At 43.4% G+C, this 20,987-nt stretch overlaps 1 protein-coding gene across 1 annotated transcript; it reads right to left on the bottom strand.

The window, feature by feature from the left end:
- Nucleotides 1-10,709: 10,709 nt before the first annotated feature.
- On the bottom strand, nt 10,710-20,153 carry LOC147637564 (protein SRC2 homolog). The gene is made up of 2 exons (XM_086799357.1): nt 19,939-20,153; nt 10,710-12,157 (listed from the first exon to the last, which is right to left on the bottom strand). Exons 1-2 carry the CDS (start codon nt 20,006-20,008, stop codon nt 11,211-11,213), a joined length of 1,017 nt encoding a protein of 338 aa, XP_086655483.1. The 5' UTR covers nt 20,009-20,153; the 3' UTR covers nt 10,710-11,210.
- Between the last annotated feature and the right edge of the window lie 834 nt (nt 20,154-20,987).

The following is a 20,987-nucleotide window of genomic DNA, read 5'->3' on the forward strand; positions in this document are numbered from 1 at the left end:
CATTTCTAGAATGGATATATTCTAACTAGATATTACTCATGCATGTTATGACTAGGTTTGAGAATGACAAGGTGAAAGATATGCTCACACAAGTCAAATAAATGTTAACATGGATTTTAATGCATAGGTTGAGCCCACTATTGTATCCCCCACTGGCGACTTGGCTCAATAAGATTCGATTTCCTCCATAGGGTTTAGTTCACTACGTTGATAATTAACGTCCCAATTAACACAAAATGGTTTGGATGAAAGTTAACAATATTTAGGAGTAAGTTTTTGGCCAGGAGCATATTGATTAGACCATGATCTAGATACAAACAAACATTGAAGCCATCAAATTGCCTAGTTGTAAGTGGATTCTAGTCCCAAGAAATTATGTAATATAATATGGACATATTGGTTAATAGGTAAATTAACTTGACCTTCAAATGAATTTAGCTTGATAGTCTAACTACTATTAATATGGACATATTAGTTGATATAGGTAGATTAACTTGACCTTCAGATTAATCTAGCTTGATATTATAAATATTGAGTTTCTAAGCTTTGTGGGAGTTCAAGGATGGCTTGAATTTTGTTAAGTTTAATTGATTTAAGTCCAAATGTAATAGTTGATATGGCCTATCAGAAATCTCAAATCCACCATTAAGTATTTTATATCTTCCTTGAAAGACTATAGAAAGGGATGGGCTATACCTTTGAAATGTAGTGTGATTTGTGAGTTTTTTTTGCAGTTGATGGAGTTGTTGTCTTGCAAGCTATGGTTATAGTGATTACCGCTCTAAGCATGATTGCAAGATGTCCTCCACTACTCTTCTCACTTCTCCACATTGGTCCATTTGAACTCCTATGCTACCACATTCATAACAACGTGGGTGTCTATATAATGGACACTTGTTGAGATATCAAGCTCAACTAGTGCAAATATGGATGACATGCTAGGATGCACAAGATGACAACTCTATACTTATGCCACTAGCATGATTGATGAGATTATGGATGATATGCAACCAGTGGTTTATAAAGGGAATGCGGGGGAGAGGGAGACCTTGAATTCCTTGCAAGAAAACACACATACATGACAGAGCAATAAAACACACATACACAAGAGAGATGGATGGCTAAATTTTCTTTTATCTTCTTCTCTTCTCTACAAGCGTAAACTAAAGAGATAAGAGTACATACTATAAGGGATCTTCTAATATAACTTACAATGGTCGGTTCATAGTGTGAAGCCGACTATATGAGTTGGTGCTATAACTATGCCATACTCTAGTAATCCAAATATGGATGTCACACAGCCTATGACATATAAACCATAATCTCACCAACCGTGCCAGTGGGATATGTGTGGAAGCTATCACCCAAGAGGGTTATTGGCCAACTTTATACTGCTCATGTTATCATAATAAAGGAAAATGGCCCTATCCATGAGCTCACTTATATCACCAACAAGTAGCTTTTGAAACCAAGATACCTCACAAGTTGCCATAGCAACCCCCCTGTACCCTACCTTTGTAGTCGATAAGGCAACTATCAATTTTTTCTTACTACTCCAACTCATAACAGCACTTCCAAAAGAAAACATAAGGCCGCTAGTAGACCTCATGTCTGCAACACTACCAGCCCAATCAGCATCTATGTACCCATGTAGCTGTATCTATGTGCTAGCCTCATTGAACTGTGGACTTTATGTACCTAAGAATCCATCTAGCCACATCCAAGTGTGGCTTTTTAGGGGCTTGCATAAACTGACTTACAAGTCTAACATCATAGCTCAAGTCTAGCCTAGTAATATAGCTACCCATTATGCACTTGTTCATAGTGGGATCCTCCAAAAGCTTACCTGTATCTGCGAAAAGCTTTGTGTTATGCTCCAATAGCACGCAAATAGGCTTACAGCTTGTTATACCATACTTAGAGAACATGTCTAAGTCATGCTACCTTTGTAATAATAAAATGCCATGAGGTTATCTCATCACCGCTATATCCAAGAATACCGGCAGTGTACCCAAATCCTTCATCTTAAACTTTTGCTTCAAAATCATCCCGACATCATGTATGTCAACATCACTATCACCACAATGATAATCAAGTCATCCACATAATAGTATGATCCGTCTATCTTTCTTTTTCATATAAAGTGAAAAATCTGCATTGATATTTGAAATCCAATGGTAACAAGATACTCCTCGATCTTATTTAACCATGCTCTGGGTGCTTGCTTTGAGACATACAAGACGTTGCATAACTTGTACACAAAATCTAGGTGTGCATCACTCATACCCGGTGGCTGCATCATGTATACTTCTTGCAAATCACCATGCAAGAAAGCATTCATTACATCCATCTGATGTAAAACCAACCCTTTGCTGCGCCATAGCAATGTCAGTTCTCACGGTTACCATTCTCGCAATACAACTAGGCTGATTAATTCCTTATAGTCATCAATACCATAGGTTTATGCATAACCCTTGGTAACCAATCTTGCCTTATACTTATAGTGGTCCATCTAAGTTTTGTCTGACCTTATACACCCACTTACATCCAATTACCTTATTTTCCTTAGACAATGGCACTAACTCCTATGTTGCATTTGTATCCAATGCTGCCACCTCCTCATTCATTGCATCTTCCCATTTTTTATTTTCAATTGCCTACTCAAAAAAGTGGGCTCCAACTTGTGTATTACTTTAACCATGTAAGCATAATGATGGGCCATATATCCATCATATCTCAACCTGTCAAAAAAGATATCTAAAACTCATAGACCTGCGATCACTGCCAGGTGTCCTCAAAATAGTCCTGGTTCTCCTTGCACCAAGAGTAACCACTTACCGAAGGCTCTGCTCAGAGCCACTAGAGTCATCATCCACATATGAGTGATGTGTTGACAAATCAGGCACAAAGGTTGATCTACCTTTTCCTTCCTTGTGTATGATACATGTGTATTTACATCTGTTCTCAATCTACTTGACCATGGATTAACATTGGATCCACTACTAGAGGACCCTCCAGATCCACTAAAGCACCTGTGATTGCTACTTCACATGTGGGGAAACACCATTACTTCTTACATCTATATCTTTTGTTGCCTTCACTAGTGTATACTAGCTACTCATTTCATCAAAGATAACATCATCTTTGCTTACTCGCATCTCATGAGTGGTAGGGTTATAGCATCTATAACCTTTCTACTCTAAAGCATAACCAATGATTATGCATTTCTCTACCTTTGGATCCAACTTTTCTCTCACTTCATCAAAAACATATGCATATGCAATATGCCCAAACACTTTCAAAACATATCTGGTTTTATGCCTATAAACTTCATACCATAAATAGCTATAGTGGGGGTCTTGTTAATAATTTAAATAGCTGTTAATGTTGCTGCTTCTGCCCAAAAATAATCTGGCATATTCTTTCAGACATCAAGGCATGTGCCATATTTGCAATGTGCCTATTTTTCCTTTCTATAACACCATTTTGTTGCAGAGTATACATATGTTTTGTTGTGGAGTGTACCTACTTGTGAACTGTCTCTTGATTTGTTGCTATCTCAAGAAATCACTGAGCTCATTGGAGAAACGCTATCCCTTACCATTTGGTCTCAGGCATTTTATTTGCATGCCTTTTTCCTTCTCAACCAAGGCTTTAAATATGTGAAAGTGAGCAAACACCTCACTTTTCTCTTTCATGAAATAAATCCACACTTTCCTAGTGTGATTATCAGCAAACGAATGTAACATAATATCATTAACCTACAATTGTTGTAGTCTTGGTCGGTCCCCATACATCCGAATGTATAACATCCAATGGCCTTGCACTGACGTGTGTTTCATGTGAGAAAGCATGTTTGGCCTACCTAGTACCAAGCTGGCATGCTTTACATACTTTATGCATACCATCATTGTGGACCACAAAGTAAAATGCCGAAGTAAGCTTTTTAGCCCATGGTTGATGTTAGAAAAGGAGAGTTTGTTCCTATTTGACCATCGGAACTAATATATCCTATATGGTTGGGTGTAGCTCATAGTAACATAGATGTCAATAAATCCTTTGAAAACTACAAAAGGATTTTAATACAATTTTGGGCACCTATATGCAAAAAGAGAAATGCTAATGATGCTGAGGTTTATAGAGATTGTCAGAACAAATTCTGGATGTGTAACAAGAAGGATCATGTGCATTAGAAACTATCAAACACAATAGTTTTTGCATGGGCCACTAAGTAACACAAAAGATTAAGATTGTCAGAATAAATTCTGGATGTGTAACAAGAAGGATCATGTGCATTAGAAACTATCAAACACAATAGTTTTTGCATGGGTCACTAAGTAACACAAAAGATTAAGATTCTAGCAAATGTGTGCTAAGGTAAATGAGAGTTTGGCAACATCCAAGGACTGTGATTAAGGCCAGTGAACTTAGATTATTAGAGTACTAGTTGGATCTATGTTGGTCACTTTTTTTAATGAGTTAGTGCATGTCAGTCGCCTACCATTTAGAATTTGATTATTTTTTACACTTTTCTTTCAAACTTTATGGATATTTTCTTGGCTACATTGTAGCCTAAACAGTGTTTGTAAACACCCCATATGTGTTATTATCAACCTTGAGTAGCAACACTTTCTCTTTCAAATTTAGTGAACTTACCAGTCATCAAAATTACCAGAATTAATTTAAAGATGTCAATTATAATTTTTCCAAAATGCATAGTATGGTTTTTCAATCTTAAACTTCAGCAAACCTGTAACAATATTTTGGCTTACATAGACTTCAGTCGTCATATATTCACTTGACTAATGCACTTATGCCATATGTCAATGTGCAAATGTGGTTACCTTCATCTCAGACATGTTTACATCTAAAGTAAACATCCTGCCATTTTTGTTACCCTTTGCAACCGATGAATATTGATTTTTAAAGTCTTACATAAAAGATCCTTGAGGATTAAACCTCACTTGTAGACCATTTGTCCAATAGAAAAACCAAGTTCTTCGTGATGTTTGGAACATGAAGTATATCTACCAAGTACTTCATTTTGCCATTCTGCATAGATAATGACACTTTAACAACATGCACAATGGGGTGCAAAGTATCATCACATGTTTTTATATAACCTAGTTTTTTCATTTTTTGCATATTATCTCTAAACCACTAACTATGATTGGTCATGTGGTTAGAGGTTCCACAATCCACATATCAAACACTCTAGATCTTGACACGTCTCTTGTTGTTGAACTGTCATATGTTGTATCACAAACAGTTGCTCACTTCTGTCATCACCCTGTTTCCTTGATGATGCATAGTTTCCTTGCTGCAACTTTCCACTTTTGGTATCATTCTTCTTTTTATAATAGTCTTTTTCCATGTGCCCTGGTTTGCCACAGTAATAGCACTCTATGCTGTTATTGTTGTGACATAGTTGCCTTGTTACAACTTTTCACTTTTGGTATCATTCTATTTTTTATAGCAATCCTTTACCATGTGCCCTAGTTTGCTATAATAATAGCACTCTATGCTATTTTTATTTTTATTTTTTGCTAACCACATCGAACTCTGTGACTCCCCCTGCCTCTAGAGTGGCCTCTTCCACCTACATGAGATTAATTTTCTTATTGTTGTTACTGCTCGTTTTGATTTTCAAACTTATCCCACCACCTCATCCTCTAGATGATGACCTACCTCAGCCTCTACCTGTATCTGAGTAGAAGGCTTGTTCATTTGCATTTCCATCTCCTAACATTCATCTCTTCATAGATGATAAGGAGAGCAATCAGTTTTTGAAAATTAGGAAAGTTCTCGTGAACTCCAATGGAGGTCTAAAACTGGTTGTATTCCTTCTTGCCAACACCATTCAAGCTCACCGAAGCTATATCATCATCATCTACTAGTGATCTAATAGAAGTGAGGCCATCTGTTGTAAGCCCTTTACCTCCACTGAGTAATCATATACTCAGCTTTCCTCTGGTGACATTATACAGCTCCTGTTTTAGCTACATCTTTCGAGCTTTGTGCTGTACATCTTCACCAAGGTGTCCCAAGCCTCCTTAGCATTATGTATATACACAATCATAAAATCTGTCACAACCAATATAGCACATTTCTGGTTTTTTCATGCCATACTTTATATACCTACACCTACTATGGGGTTGGATTTTCTTCAACAATCTTCGACTCCTTTTCATCACCTGTGATGAACTCCCAATATCCTTTTCCCATAAGGAAATTGGTCATCCTGAACTTCTATGCTTGGAAGTTATTCTTGTCTAGCTTCTTACTCACAATCTATGATAGAATGTCAGACATCTTTACTTGTAAAAAACTTTCAGCACTTGCAGCAAATCTACAACCTTCAACAAAACGGTACTATAACCCTGTTATAATGCCACTGTATATGAACCAGTCACATAAACATACATCCACCACAACAACTGCAACACTTAGATAGATTGTCCTGCAACCAGATTTTTACTGCAACTTTGCTTCGACCAAAAATTGGGTATACTACACAGTCAAAATCGACACTTTCACAGAGTGTATATGAAAATCTTGCAAAGCCAAAACAGGACCCAAGAATGCACTGAAGTGCCCGTGTGTACTGCTTACTTGCTTGCCTTGTTCTTGCCTCTTGTTTGTCTCCTTAGCTCTCACATGAACCGGAGCTCTAATACCATAAAGAGAATGCAGGGGAGAGGGAGATCTTGAGTTCCTTGCAAGCAAACACACATACGCAAGAGAGAGATGGATGGCTGAATTTTCTTCTATCTTCTTCTCTTCTCTACAACCATAAACTAAAGAGATACGAGTACATACTATAAGGGAAAGTACTCTCTTACTATAACATACAATGGTCGGTCCATAGTGTGAACCCGACTACATCATCTGGCTTTATAACTATGGTATACTCTAGTAATCTAAATATGGCAGTCACATAGCCTGTCATCCACTGGCGGCATATCAACCATAATCTCCCCAACCATGCCAGTGGCATAAGTATGGAAGCTATCATGCAGGTAGGCCATCAATGTCCACAGCACCAGTTGAGCTCGATATCACAACAGTTTACAGGCTATGAGATAACCACTTTGGTTCACTAGAATTATGGCATAGTTTCAGTGCCAACTCATATAGTAGGGTTCACAACATAGACTAACTTTGTATGTTTTAATAGTAGAGTACTTTCCCATATAGTATGCATGTACTCTTATGTTTATGTTATAGTTGTAGAGAAGAGAGGAGAATTCAACCATCCATCTCTCTTATGTGCTTGTATACTCGTGTGTGTGTGCGCGCGCACGCGCTTGCAACAAGGAGCTCAAGCTCACCCTCTCCCCGACATTCTGCTCATGGTATCAGAGTGCTGACTTACAAAGAGAGCTCAAGAGGCAAGCTAGCAAAAGAAACGATACACAAGTAAAGGTAACTCCATCTCTTTCCCTTTGATTCAAAAGCAATTCTCTATAGGTAGCTGTGTTGCTGCTGGTTAAGAGCGTTTCTAAGAGAGAACATAATTTTTGGCATGCTACTCTTGCATATAATAGTGCAAAGCATGCAGCAAATAGGGTGAGTTTATTCATTGCAAAACATCAATGTGCAAATAGCTTTTGATTTCCTTTTGTATTGCAAGAGAGAGTATTGAAATTACAATGCCATCACCTTCCCACTGAGAGTATTGAAATTACAATACCATCACCTTCCACAGTGGGAGAGATTCGAACAGGGTAACCACTTGGTAGACAAGCACAAGCGCTACCGCTGAGCTACAACCTAGGAGGCAGCATATGTTACCTTGCAAGAATCTTTGCACAGCTCAAGAGTTGCAAATTGCAAGCAAGAATATTTGCACAGCTCAGGAGTGTTGCAAATTGCTAGCGACAATACTCAATACTAAACTCAATTTCATGCATTTTCTTAGAATCCCAAAGGATTTCGATGTCCGGAAGAGTTTACAAACTTCTTCCCATGTCCAAAGAGCCAGTTAAAATCATTAGTGTAGTTCCTAATGTTTGACTACAAGCTGAAATTGCCATCAAGGGTGAGAATTCAACATGTCTTTCATGCCAATGGGTTGAAAGTGGTGAGACAGTTTAGCTATCCCTCCGGGAAACTCATTCCAAATGTATCAAAGATAGTTTTGGATTACCACAAAACAGTACTCAAGAATATTTCCCTACAAACTTGTTTGGGAGGCCACCTTTTAAAGGAGGTGACATGTTATGTACCCAAAAGATGTAACTAGTTTGGCTTTAACTATGAGGCTAGGCTAATCATATTAGTGGCATTAATGATGGATTCATTGCACTAACTGAGTATTAGTGAAATAATAAGCTGATTTTAAGTCAAAAGGCCATCTCAATAAGTTATATGGACTCATTAATGGGTACAAGAGAGGTGAAATTCAGAATTTGGAATGGTATCGATCTAGCCACAGGCTTGGGGGAGCTTCCCACACAGCTAGTGAGCCAGGCATTTCCCTCCCAGATGTGGTCTTGGACTAATCCATGTAGCCAGTTGAGAGATGCTCATAATACAAATAAGGTAATGCCCACGTAACCATAATCCACCTGTGTATGTTTCAGCAGTGTGCTAGGCTCCTCCCCTCACATAGATGTGTCCAATGACGAGATGTGCAAGTTTTACACAGCTCTCTCCAAGAAGTGAAGATTCTAGACAGCTCTCTTCTCTCTGCAAAAATTACCACTTGTCAGACTGTCCGCATCTGCTGGCCGATGGAGTGATGCCCTATTTTGGGCAGTGGAAGCCAGCACCCCATCGTATGCAAATCCATGGAATCCTATACAGCAAAGTGACACATAAATGTGTGTAAGGGGAGTCCTATGCTAACCAGCACCCATCTCTCGGGTGGCTATAAAGTTTTTTTATGTGACGAGCCTACAACTTTTAGACTTTCTGTGAGATGGTTTCTAAGACTAAGATCATGCAAAACAAGGTGCAGTCACATCTCCTCCTTTGCAGGATAAACAAAAGCATTCAAATATTACTTTTCAATCTCACACCTGTGCATTTGCTAGCCAACAGAGGAACAGGTTTAGCTTAGGTGCATATAATCCATGGCATACCCGCCTTCTCCCCACTGATCCACCTCTGTATCAGCTCACCTTGTTCGAGAGCTAGCTTATAATGCTAAAGTACATTGTACCTAGATGGATGAGGCTTTTTATTGATTGTAAGTTGCCCTCAAAGGTATCAAAACATCACGAAATCCTGGTGGAGAAGGCACCCCCACATGCAAGACATGGTGACAGCTGCTGAAATCTGGTGGAGAAGGCACCCCCACATGCAAGACATGGTGACAGCTGCCGAAATAGCTAAGTACATGACCCAGTCTCAATCATGGGAGACAAGAAATCGATAGGGGATAGAGAGGGCTTCCTCGCTGGCTGGCCGCTCTAGGAGGAATGCAATCTCATTACAATGGGGGGGAGGAGTGAATAGCCAATCAGGTGGCCTATAAAGCCAAGTAACCTCGTTGTCTTTGACCCCGAGGAAAGGACCGCTGCTGTCCATATGCTCCTGATGGACTCACCGGGTGACGTGGTAGTGCTCTCTATGGCTTCCCCTAAGAAAGCATGCCAGATGTGCCATGTTGCTATACTTCTGACCTCCCACCTCTGACAAGGGCCTGTGGGCCTCCTCCCAACTGGGGCTTCTGATAATGAGGCTGTTGTGATACAGGTGATGACAGAGCAGAAGGGTGAGGTCCTGTCCCGTCTCCTCACATGCTAAGGCCAGTGCTGTCTCGGAAGCCCTGGCTACCACCCCCCAGGTGATGGTGCGGGGTGGTGTCTGGTCCATGGTGAGAATGCAGAGAATCCACAACTTAACTTGGGACAACCCCAAAGGAAATGCCATTGTGACTCCAGAGAGTGTCCACACCTAGAACAAAGAGGCGGCCAACCTCCAACTGCCAGCCAGGTGCCCAGTACCAAGCTCCTGTGTGCTATCTGCCAAAGGAAAAGAGTAATTTTGCGTGGCCCGAAGCTGTCCCGCAGCCTCTTCCAAAAATCATGGAGGAAGCACGTGGGGATGCCCTGTGTGTCTGCCAATGTGCTGCTGGCATACTAATAACCTCTCACATCTAAATCCTGCGGCCAAGACGGACTGTGAACTCAAAGGGGATGTCGGGGGCATCCTCAAGGGCGAAGGGATCGTGCCACTGCCACTCATTAGGATCCCACTGTATACGCATCAGTGGCGGGCCCTCCCATAACCATAATCTCCAAGAGCTCTCTCTAGCCACTTTGGCCAGAGGTGGGTCTACATGCCATCTGTGGTCATGAAACCCTACCCTCTGTGAAGAGCAACAGCTCCTAAGAACTTTAAAGTGGGTCAGCTTAAACTTCTGATTGAAGGTTTAGCAAAGCTTGAATACAAGCTTGGTAGTAGACACCAAGACCACATGTAGTGCTTGCAAGGCATGGTAGCAATTTCGCAGAAAAAACGCTTAAAAAGGGGTCAACAGAAGCTTTTAAAGGTAAAGTTAAGGTTGATTATGTCCACTACAAGATTTCACTAAGGTGTATAAATGCACGTATCGCTGCTAAGCTCCCTGCACTACATGATCTCTCTGATGAGTTTCCACTTGGTCTATGACAATCTTGAGGCATTTATGCACAGAGAATCTATCAAAGGATGATAAAATGACAAAAGTAATACAGATAACGCTTTCAGACACATCCACATAACTTCAAAGAATCAAAAGTGACTTTTTATATATGCTAAAATCACAATGCCTGCAAGTCTGTCTTCAAAGGAAAACCCTCAGCTATGAATAGTAGTTACAGAAGTCATGTAGCTCTTCATCATGCACTCATCTTTAGCGATTGATCTTGTTAAGAATAAGTCCAGGCCGCCCAATGCATGAAGAACTCAGGAAACAGACTCCACCACCTCAACAAATGTGTTCTATACAGATGCAAGATACCCCTTCTTTCAAATTTTTTGGCAGTCTTTGAAATTGTGCATCAGTCCACTTTGTAGAAGTAGAAGAAGTGCTGTAAGCAAGAAGACTTCATCTTGCATACAACGAGCAACAGACGCTTTACAATACCATGACAAAGCCAGCGAGATGTATATAATGTGTTTTGCTACCATCTTTGGAAAGGGAATCATTCCAAGAAAGGCCAACAGTCCAGCAAATATACCTCCCAAGCCAGACATCGCTTTGACGTATGTGGATCTGCCTATCTGTTTGTGTGAGGATTACAGCAGTAAATTGGAGGGTATTGCGGAGGGTATGTGGTGGCATATGTGGGATAATCTGGATATGGCGGATAAGGAGCCACAGGGTACAGGAGAGCAGGTGGATACAGAATCTCCGAGCAATGTGGAGCTGGGGGAGGATAGGGCACATCTGGGTAATGAGGATATGGAGGAGCACCAGGAGGATAGGGCACATCTGAGTAATGAGGATATGGAGGAGCACAAGGAGCCGGGGGGCTATGGTACGAGTTATTCATGGGTGGGTAATTTTGTGGAGGATGGGGAAACATTTCATATGCCGGGTAGGGTGAGTTTGGCTGCTGCCTGTAAGAGTCATGGTCGGCAGCATAACTCACAGGTGGGTATGGCTGCAGTGGAGAAGAAGCAATCTCAGGTGCTGGGTAAGCTGGATAAGGCAGTGATACACTGGCATCAACTCTCTCCACAGAAGGATACATGACACCCGCAATGTCAGCAGGTGGGTATAATGTGCTAGATTCCAGAGCCGGCTGGGGGCTTGACTCCGAATCAGGATGATGATCCAGCTGTTGGAATAAGGGAGCTGCAGAAGGTGGATGCATAGGACTGCTCTTTGCAGGCTTCACAATTTTGGCCAAAAAACTCAAACTTCCGTGCCGTCTACCTGACGGTCGTCGCACTTGATAGGTCAAGGTAGCATTGGCTTCTTTCGTCCCATCCACGGCCAATTCCACCAGAGGCACATACACAGTTCCTAGCAGGGTGTCACCCCAAGCGCCTTTGCAGTGGATCTCAATAATGAGCTGCTTGTCTTGTATTGACCCATAATCACCATCGAACGGCAGAATCAGCCTCTCATGCCACTTTGGCATAGAGCCCCCACCAACTGCAGCTTTTGTGGTCCTCTTTACCATGGGATCCACCCATGCCACTGCAACCTTTTGATCAACTGTCAATCAACACAGTGAACTTGTTATCAATTTAACAAAATAATCACTAATCATTAAACAATATCTAGCAAGTTGATTAATGGGATGATTACGACCTAGCCATGCATTAAATTAACAACTTCTAGCATGGGGATGACATAGCAATCATATGATGAACCATGAATACTCTTTATAGAAAAATTATACATATTATTTAGTAACATCCAGCAGGTGTAGGTAGCATTGTCACGTGCATCCCGCACTTGGATGCCACGTAGACATTTCTGTACAGAAGGTGCAGGACCTGGGATGGTGAACTGGTCCCATGTGAGCCCAGTCCGGGACGAGTCAGCCAGGGATCCATCTCAGTCGTCCGAGGTCAGGTGTGCATTGTCCTGCACATGAGTCCAAGGTCAGGTGTGCACTGTCCTGCACATGAAGCAGTGCCAATCCGCGCTGTGAGTCTCCCTCTAGAATGATGTCAGTGGTTCTGTGTATCTGGTATGGTACCGGATGCCAGATCATTGAGTAGATAGTTGTTAGGACAAGGGGCCAGCCCATAGGGCTACCCCGGATCTTAGTGTGGGCATGGGAATGGTATAGAACCACCCCCATGAGGGCCAGGAAGGTCCAGGCTGAACCCACCAGCCATGGAGGGGCTGTAGGACAACCCTAGGGCAAAGGTAAGGCTATTTCCAGGAGCTTACAGCCTTTATATGGCTGTAGGGCAAGTATGGGGCAGCCCATACAGGCTGCCCAGCCCTGGGATTGTGGACAAAAGATGTGTCCAGACCTTCAGAAGCAGGCGCCTGATGTTCAGCCAGCCACGAAGAGATGCTCAGAATTTCTGGGAATTTTTCCAGTATTTAATGGGATTTTTCAGCATTTAATGCTGAATTTCCAGTCGTGGGACAATTCTGGGCTGGCCAACTGCCTTTGTACTGGCCAACTGCTCCTGATGGGAAGTATAAATAGTGGAGGCCATAATCCCAATGATTCACCTCATTATTCACCAAGTGCTCAAGCAAATCAAGGGCTAGACAAGCCAAGGGACTTGCTAAGCAAAGGGGTGGAGAACTGAAGGTCAAGGGCAGGATTTTCCAGCCAAGAAAAGGTCCAAGATTGTTGTATTTTTCTTTCAGATTTCTCATCATTCTAATAAAGCAAATACACCATCCGTGGTGGGGGCCATACAGAGGGTAATTGGGACCCACTACTGTGTCCTCTCCATCTCTCTCTCTCTCTCTCTCTATTTTCTGCACTTCTCCTTTCAAGTGTTGTGCGTTAATTTCCGTCGCGAAAAGAATGTTGAATTTTGAGTTTTGAAGTTACCGATCTTTCTCCGAAGCTTCCGCATATTACAGTGGTATCATAGCCTACTTCAAGTACAAAGATTCAGCAAAGAAAACCAGAAAATTTTCTCGCTCGTGTGGTTGGTTTTTAGATGCCGGTGGACTACCCCTTTCGGAGTGACTCCTATCCCTCGAAGGACGGTTGGTTTTTAGCCTCCGAAAGCCTACGGAAAGTCTCCCACACAGATAGTGGATGGTCAGATTGCATTCCGGCAAGGAATTGCATTTTCCTGCTATGGTGAGCTTCGGCGACGAGAGAGACCCAGCACCATGGGACCAGAGTGCACCAGGCAGCCCAACTAGGGCACCAGGCTTGAGTGTCACAGACATGTTCCAGCAGATGATGCGAGCAATCGCAGAACAGACAGCCAAACCTCTCCTTCCGTATCCCAGATACCAGATCCTCGTCACAGGGACCCTCTCGCGGGGTCACAGCCGCCGCAGCCAAGCTCCTTGCTTGAGTTGCAGATGTGTGCATTGGAGATCCGACAACGACAAGACGACGCCATGCGACGCGTGGAACACGAGCGTTACCTCAGAGCTTTGGACACCAGATTGACACCGGCGGCGCCCTCGAATCATTTTCCCGAGAAAATGATTTTCAACAAGTATAATGGTAAACTCGATCCCACAACTCTTTATTCACGGTTACATCAATTTGAAGCTTACTTTGCCGCAGTGAGGAAAACAGATACTAACAGAGTGATCTTAGCCAGTTGGTACTTGGAAGGTGAGGCCATTCCTTGGTGTACTCAGTGGGCTCATGCCCACACCAGAGCACGTATGGTAGCTTATGTGTGGGACGAGTTCGTCCGCGACTTTAAGCAGCGGTTTCTACCGCCCCACTACCTTGAGCGACTCGAAGACGAGTTCAGGGGAGCGCGTCAGAACGTGCAACCAGTCCTTCACTTTGCCAATGAAATTTCGACCTTATGTCTGCAATTAGGCTTATCTCATACGGACAAGAAAGGGCAGTTTTTGTATGGCCTGAACACGCAAATCCAATGGGAGGTGCGTATGTTTAGAGCCACCTTTGAGGACGCACTCTCGCTTGCGAGGAGTGCAGAAATGAAACACAATGGTGGCAAGCCCCAGCCGGCTTCTCCCAGGGCTAACACCTCGGGGGGCAAAAGCCAGAACCAAACGGGGTCTTCCCCAGGCCAGAGCCCGGGAGCCTCTGGCTCTAAGAACTCGAACAATGCGTCTAAGCTAACTCCAGACCAGAAAGCGGAGGCAAGCAAGACAGGTGTCAAGTTGACTGCTGAGGAGCTTTCTCAGTACAAGAAGGAGGCTAGATGTTTCTTTTGTCATAGAAAAGGACATACTTCTCGAGATTGTCCAAAGAAGCCTCCAAAGGCCGCCGCCGCCTCCACAACTTCCATGGTGAGCTCAGCTCCCACACAGACCCCAGCGGCTAACCCTAGTTCTTCAAACCCCGGTGCTTTAGTTGGAGCAATTATTAGCCGAGAGCTCGAAGATAAGCAGAAGGGCGCCCATGACCAGGAGTATGAGCGCAACGAATTGCTCAAGTCCTTTGGCTACATAGGTGGCCAGAGAGTCGTTGTCTTGTTTGACAGCGGCAGCACGGAGGATGTGGTCACGGAACAAGCTGCTAGGCGTGCCCGTTTCGAGCTGACTCCAGTGGACAAACAGGTTGAGGGTTTTAGCACAGGTATGACGAGCGTCAAGTATGAAGCTCTAGGTGCTAAGTTAGTGATTCAGGGCATAGAGTTTGTGCGTGACTTTATGGTTGCCCCTCTTGTAGGAGCAGACATAATTTTGGGTATCTAGTGGTTTCACAAGTTTCTTCCTGATGTCAAGTGGAACAAGCACACGTTCCAGATCAATCGGAATGTGTCAAACACCCCGGTGACAATTAAGTGTGAGCCAGGTATTCCGCACTTTCCGCTCATAAGCCACTTGCAGGCTAAGTGAGCAGTCAGGAAAGGCACACAGTGTGCGATGATTTACATCCATACAGCCCAGACGGTGGCCAGTGCTTCCGAGAAGTGTACTCGGTTCTCCATGAAAAGTTCCAGAAGATTTTTCTTCGGGACAGCCTCCCTCCCCAACTCCCCCCGTCCAGACCGAAGGATCACAGGATTGACCTCCTCCCAGGCTCGGAACCCCCGAGCAAGTTTCCGTATCGCCTTTCTAAGGCAATGGAATCGGAGTTGGACCACCAACTCCAAGAATTGTTGCAAGCTGGCTTCATCCGCCCCAGCGTGTCGCCATTTGCAGCACCGATCTTGTTTGTCAAGAAGAAAGATGGGTCTTCCCGGTTGTGTGTCGATTATCGTGCACTCAACAAGCTAACTGCCTCGAATTGACTATATTCTCGAGAGGCTGAATGGAGCAAAGGTGTTCTCAAAATTGGATTTAAAGAGTGGGTACCACCAGGTACGGATTGTAGAGAGAGACATCCCCAAGACAGCCTTCCGTACAGAACGGGCCCACTATGAATTTGTGGTCATGCCATTTGGTTTGACGAACGCCCCAGCTACATTTAACTGCATGATGATGCGTGGAAAGTGTGTGTTTATATTTTTGGACGACATACTCATATTTTCAGCTACAGTTGAGCAGCATGACATTGTTGTGGAGAAAGTCCTTAAGTTGCTGGAAAGCAACGAGCTCTACGTCAATGAAAAGAAGTCAGAATTTTATCTGTTCCAGGTGCATTACTTGGGATATATAATTAGTGCTGAAGGCATTCGACTTGATCCGGCTAAAGTAGCCGAGATTGTTAATTGGGAAGTACCTCACACAGCCTATGACATTAGATCATTTGTGGGTATATACCATGCATATTCCACCCACATCGACAAGTTTTCTGATCTCTCGGCAGATCTCACCGATCTGCTAAAGGGAGTGAAAACGAGAAGGCAAAAGATTCGAATGACTTCACGAGCGTTGGAGGCATTCCAGAACCTCAAGGTGGCTTTGTCAGAAGCGCCTTGTTTAGCACTTGCCTCGTGGGACGAACCATTTCAAGTGATCACCGATGCGAGTAACATCGCAATTGGAGGTGTGTTACAACAGAATGGTCATCCAGTAGCTTACATGTCTTGTAAGTTACTGCCCGCCGAGAAGAACTACTCATTTTATGAACGTGAACTCCTAGCAGTTATACAGGCCTTGAAACATTGGAAACATTTCCTGTATGGCCGTGACTTCGAGGTTCGCACTGACCATCACGCATTTCGCTGGATTCAGACAATGCCAAGTGCACAGTGGAGTGATCGACAACACCGCTGGAGTCAGATATTCCAGCAGTTCGGTGGTATGATTGAGTTCCTTCCAGGAAAGGCCAATCCAGTGGCCGATGCTTTGAGCAGGAAGGGACAAGTGATTACGATTCAGACCACTAGACTTGACCTTGTTGGTACAGGACTAGAGGACATGAAGCACACGTACGCGGATTTCGAGAAATTCGATACTAAGTGGGAACAAGCATTGGATGCCACAGGACCATGCCATTTTCTGATACGCGATGGTTGGCTTTTCTACAAAGGCCGACTATGTGTCATGAAGTCATTCCGAATAGCTCTTCTCCATGATGCCCATGACGCCATTACAGGTGGTCACAGGGGCATGAATTTGACTATGGAGAAATTAGAACGGCAATACTATCGGCCAAAGATGAGGCGTGATGTGTTTACATATATACAACGCTGTGACATTTGTCAAAAGGTGAAAGCTCCTCGTGGAAAGAAGATAGGGTTGTTACAGCCCTTGCCAATTCCTGAGGGTCCTTTCCAAGACATTTCGATGGACTTTGTCACAAATCTGCTTCCCAGTCCGAGTAAGCGTAATACGCAGTGCTTAACTATTGTTGATAGGTTTAGCAAATTTGTTATGCTTGTTCCTTGCAGGGCCAATGTGACCACCGACGATGTTGCCCAGTTATTCATTCGGCATTGGTACCCAATTGGCAGGATTCCTAGAACCATAGTGTCAAACCGAGATGCCAAGTTTACCAGTCATTTTTGGAGGGCATTGTTTGATGATTTTGGTACTAAGCTAAATTTTTCCAGTGCATTCCACCCACAAACAGACGGCCAGACAGAGATATACAACCAGTTGGCCTTTGATGTGCTGAAGTGTTATGTCCACGATCAGCAAGGTAAGTGGGAATCGTTTTTGCCTTTAGTTCAAGCTGTTTTGAATGACTCTTTTTCTTCAGCTATTGGCAGGACTCCATATGAGGCAGCATTTGGAAGACCTTTCCAGTCGTTGTTAACCAGGACTTCGTCTTCAGTACCGGAGGCGAACAGAGTGACGGAGTCTTACCAGGAGATTTTAGAGTCAATAAAGGACAGATTGGCTAAAGCACAAGAAGCCTACACTCGACAGGCCAATAAAGACCGAAGGGATATGAAGTTTTCGGAAGGATATTGGGTTTATCTACGGATTATGAAGCAAAGATTGAAGCAGGTGGGCAAGCAATGCCCAAAGTTGTCTTTCAGGAGCTTCGGACCTTTTCCCATCCGGAAAAAGATTAATGAGGTGTCTATGCAGTTAAAGCTACCTCTGAGTTGGACTATGCACGATGTATTTCATGTCAGTTGGTTAAAGCCATATGCAGGTCCACCCCCTTCAGAGGTCAAAGACGAAGCGAAACCAGACATTGTGGATGAAGCAGAAGTTATGGTTCCAGAACAGATCCTTTTGCACCGTTTCAAGCATGGTTCATGCCGAAGACTACGACAGTTCCTCATGAAGTTTCACGACCGAGGAACTCATGAAGCGGTATGGCTCGACAAAGAGTTTTTCGAAGACTATCCGGCGTTATTGACGGATTATTTGGAGGCTATGCAGCTTCCGTCAAGTTAAGCAGAAGGGGATGTCATGTGCATCCCGCACTTGGATGCCACGTAGACATTTCTGTACAGAAGGTGCAGGACCTGGGATGGTGAACTAGTCCCATGTGAGCCCAGTCCGGGACAAGTCAGCCAGGGATCCATCTCAGTCGTCCGAGGTCAGGTGTGCATTGTCCTGCACATGAGTCCAAGGTCAGGTGTGCACTGTCCTGCACATGAAGCAGTGCCAGTCCGCGCTGTGAGTCTCCCTCTAGAATGATGTCAGTGGTTCTGTGTATCTGGTATGGTACCGGATGCCAGATCACTGAGTAGATAGTTGTTAGGACAAGGGGCCAGCCCATAGGGCTACCCTGGATCTTAGTGTGGGCATGGGAATGGTGTAGAACCACCCCCATGAGGGCCAGGAAGGTCCAGGCTGAACCCACCAGCCATGGAGGGACTGTAGGACAGCCCTAGGGCAAAGATAAGGCTATTTCCAGGAGCTTACAGCCTTTATATGGCTGTAGGGCAAGTATGGGGCAGCCCAGCCCTGGGATTGTGGACAAAAGATGTGTCCAGACCTTCAAAAGCAGGCGCCTGATGTTCAGCCAGCCACGAAGAGATGCTCAGAATTTATGGGGATTTTTCCAGCATTTAATGCTGAATTTCCAGTCGTGGGACAATTCTGGGCTGGCCGACTGCCATTATGCTGGCCGACTGCTCCTGATGGGAAGTATAAATAGTGGAGGCCATAATCCCAATGATTCACCTCATTATTCACCAAGTGCTCAAGTAAATCAAGGGCTAGACAAGCCAAGGGACTTGCTAAGCAAAGGGGTGGAGAACTGAAGGTCAAGGGCAGGATTTTCCAGCCAAGAAAAGGTCCAATATTGCTGTATTTTTCTTTCAGATTTCTCATCATTCTAATAAAGCAAATACACCATCCGTGGTGGGGCCCTACAGAGGGTAATTGGGACCCAATACTGTGTCCTCTCTCTCTCTCTCTCTCTCTCTCTCTCTCTCTCTCTCTCTCTCTCTCTCTCTCTCTCTCTCTATTTTCTGCACTTCTCCTTTCAAGTGTTGTGCGTTAATTTCCATCGCGAAAAGAGTGCTGAATTCTGAGTTTTGAAGTTATCGATCTTTCTCCGAAGCTTCCGCATATTACAAGCATGGCCCAAACCCAGTCCTCATCTGGCAGAGTCGAATGCCTTTACCACTATGCCCGTGCAGATGATGGACCCATGATTTAACCTATAATAATATTATTATTAAATGAGACCTAAGAATTGATGCTATGCAAGCCACACTAATCATAAAATGCGCAATTGTAAAATAAATAAGACCTTACCCATATAATGGTCTATCATACATACATAAATTAACCATACCCTATCATCAATCATAAAATAGATGTAGCCCTAACCCTATTCCCAAGATGCATGATACCTGCCGACGTATTAGATGTACAGTAATCATAGGAAAAACCACAATAATATGGATTAGACAGTACTCGTCTGCATAACATAATGAAAACCCTAACCATAATTATCAGATGGATGACATGTGCCCAGATATTGCAACCATTAATCAGAAGATGATTAACAAAACACATTAAATTAACAGTGATGACAAGATCAAGAGACCTACAGGCGAGCCAGTTGCGTTTGATATCTGCTGCAGAGAGGATGGTGAGCTCGATGGAAGCTTGGGGTTCCATTAGCTTGGAAATCAAAATTGGAAAGAAGGGAGTAGATGTTCGAGAGGTTGGGAAAGGCGACAGAGTTTTAAGAGCACTCTCCGAGGAAGGAACAACGCGTCGACGCTGAGTTGACCATGGATCTCTGTTTCGTAGAAATTTTCAAGAGAAGAAATTAGAATCTCTTAAGGAATACTAGAACAAGTTGCCCTTTAAAAAAAACAACTCGTAAAAATCCTCCCTTTTTATAATAATTATTAATAACTATTATTATTTTGGTTTCATATAGATGATCTCTCTCTCACACTAACCAAAAACATCCAACTACTATATCTTGCAAGTGGATCATTACAAAGGATTCTTTTATCAAGTTTAGCTGCCCCACTATATGTTGAAAGTGGATGGATCATTTAACACGATTCTTTTATTAAGTTTCACATGGAATATGCAAAAGTGAAGTGTCGAGTTCAACCAGAAGGAGAACTATCTCGAATGGTGAAGCCTCTCTTTTTTTTTTTCATAAGGTCTTATTCCATTCTTAGTCGCACACACGAGAATTTCACCTGACTACACACACACCCAAGTAACAACACACACACCTAAGTACCACAAGGGGGTACCACCCTGCCAAATATTGGCCACTTTATATGCAGTGGTGGAGAAGCCGCAGGACGAACCCCACGAGTTAGTCGCTCGACCGATTCAAGTGAACAACCCTGCACAACTTTGGTAGAACTGGGCATCGCAAGTTGAGTCACAATCTTTGATGTCCATGGCAACAACCATCGTCCCTGATCTAGAGCATGAGCTTGAATGGCAAGTATTTCACACTATTGCCACCGCCGCAGGATCGCCAAAGAGGAAGGTGGAAGCAAGCCCCATGACGATTAAACGATGACAGCCTAAGGTGTGGGGATAGCTGCCTATGTGCCCACCTGCACATGAACACACCCTTAGTATAAGATGTCCCCAAGAGGATCCCATGACCTCCCATAGAAAG

The sequence above is a fragment of the Cibotium barometz genome, chromosome 6 (assembly GCF_041138505.1).
Source record: "Cibotium barometz isolate CiBa-2024 chromosome 6, ASM4113850v1, whole genome shotgun sequence".
In the NCBI taxonomy this organism is placed as follows: domain Eukaryota; kingdom Viridiplantae; phylum Streptophyta; class Polypodiopsida; order Cyatheales; family Cibotiaceae; genus Cibotium; species Cibotium barometz.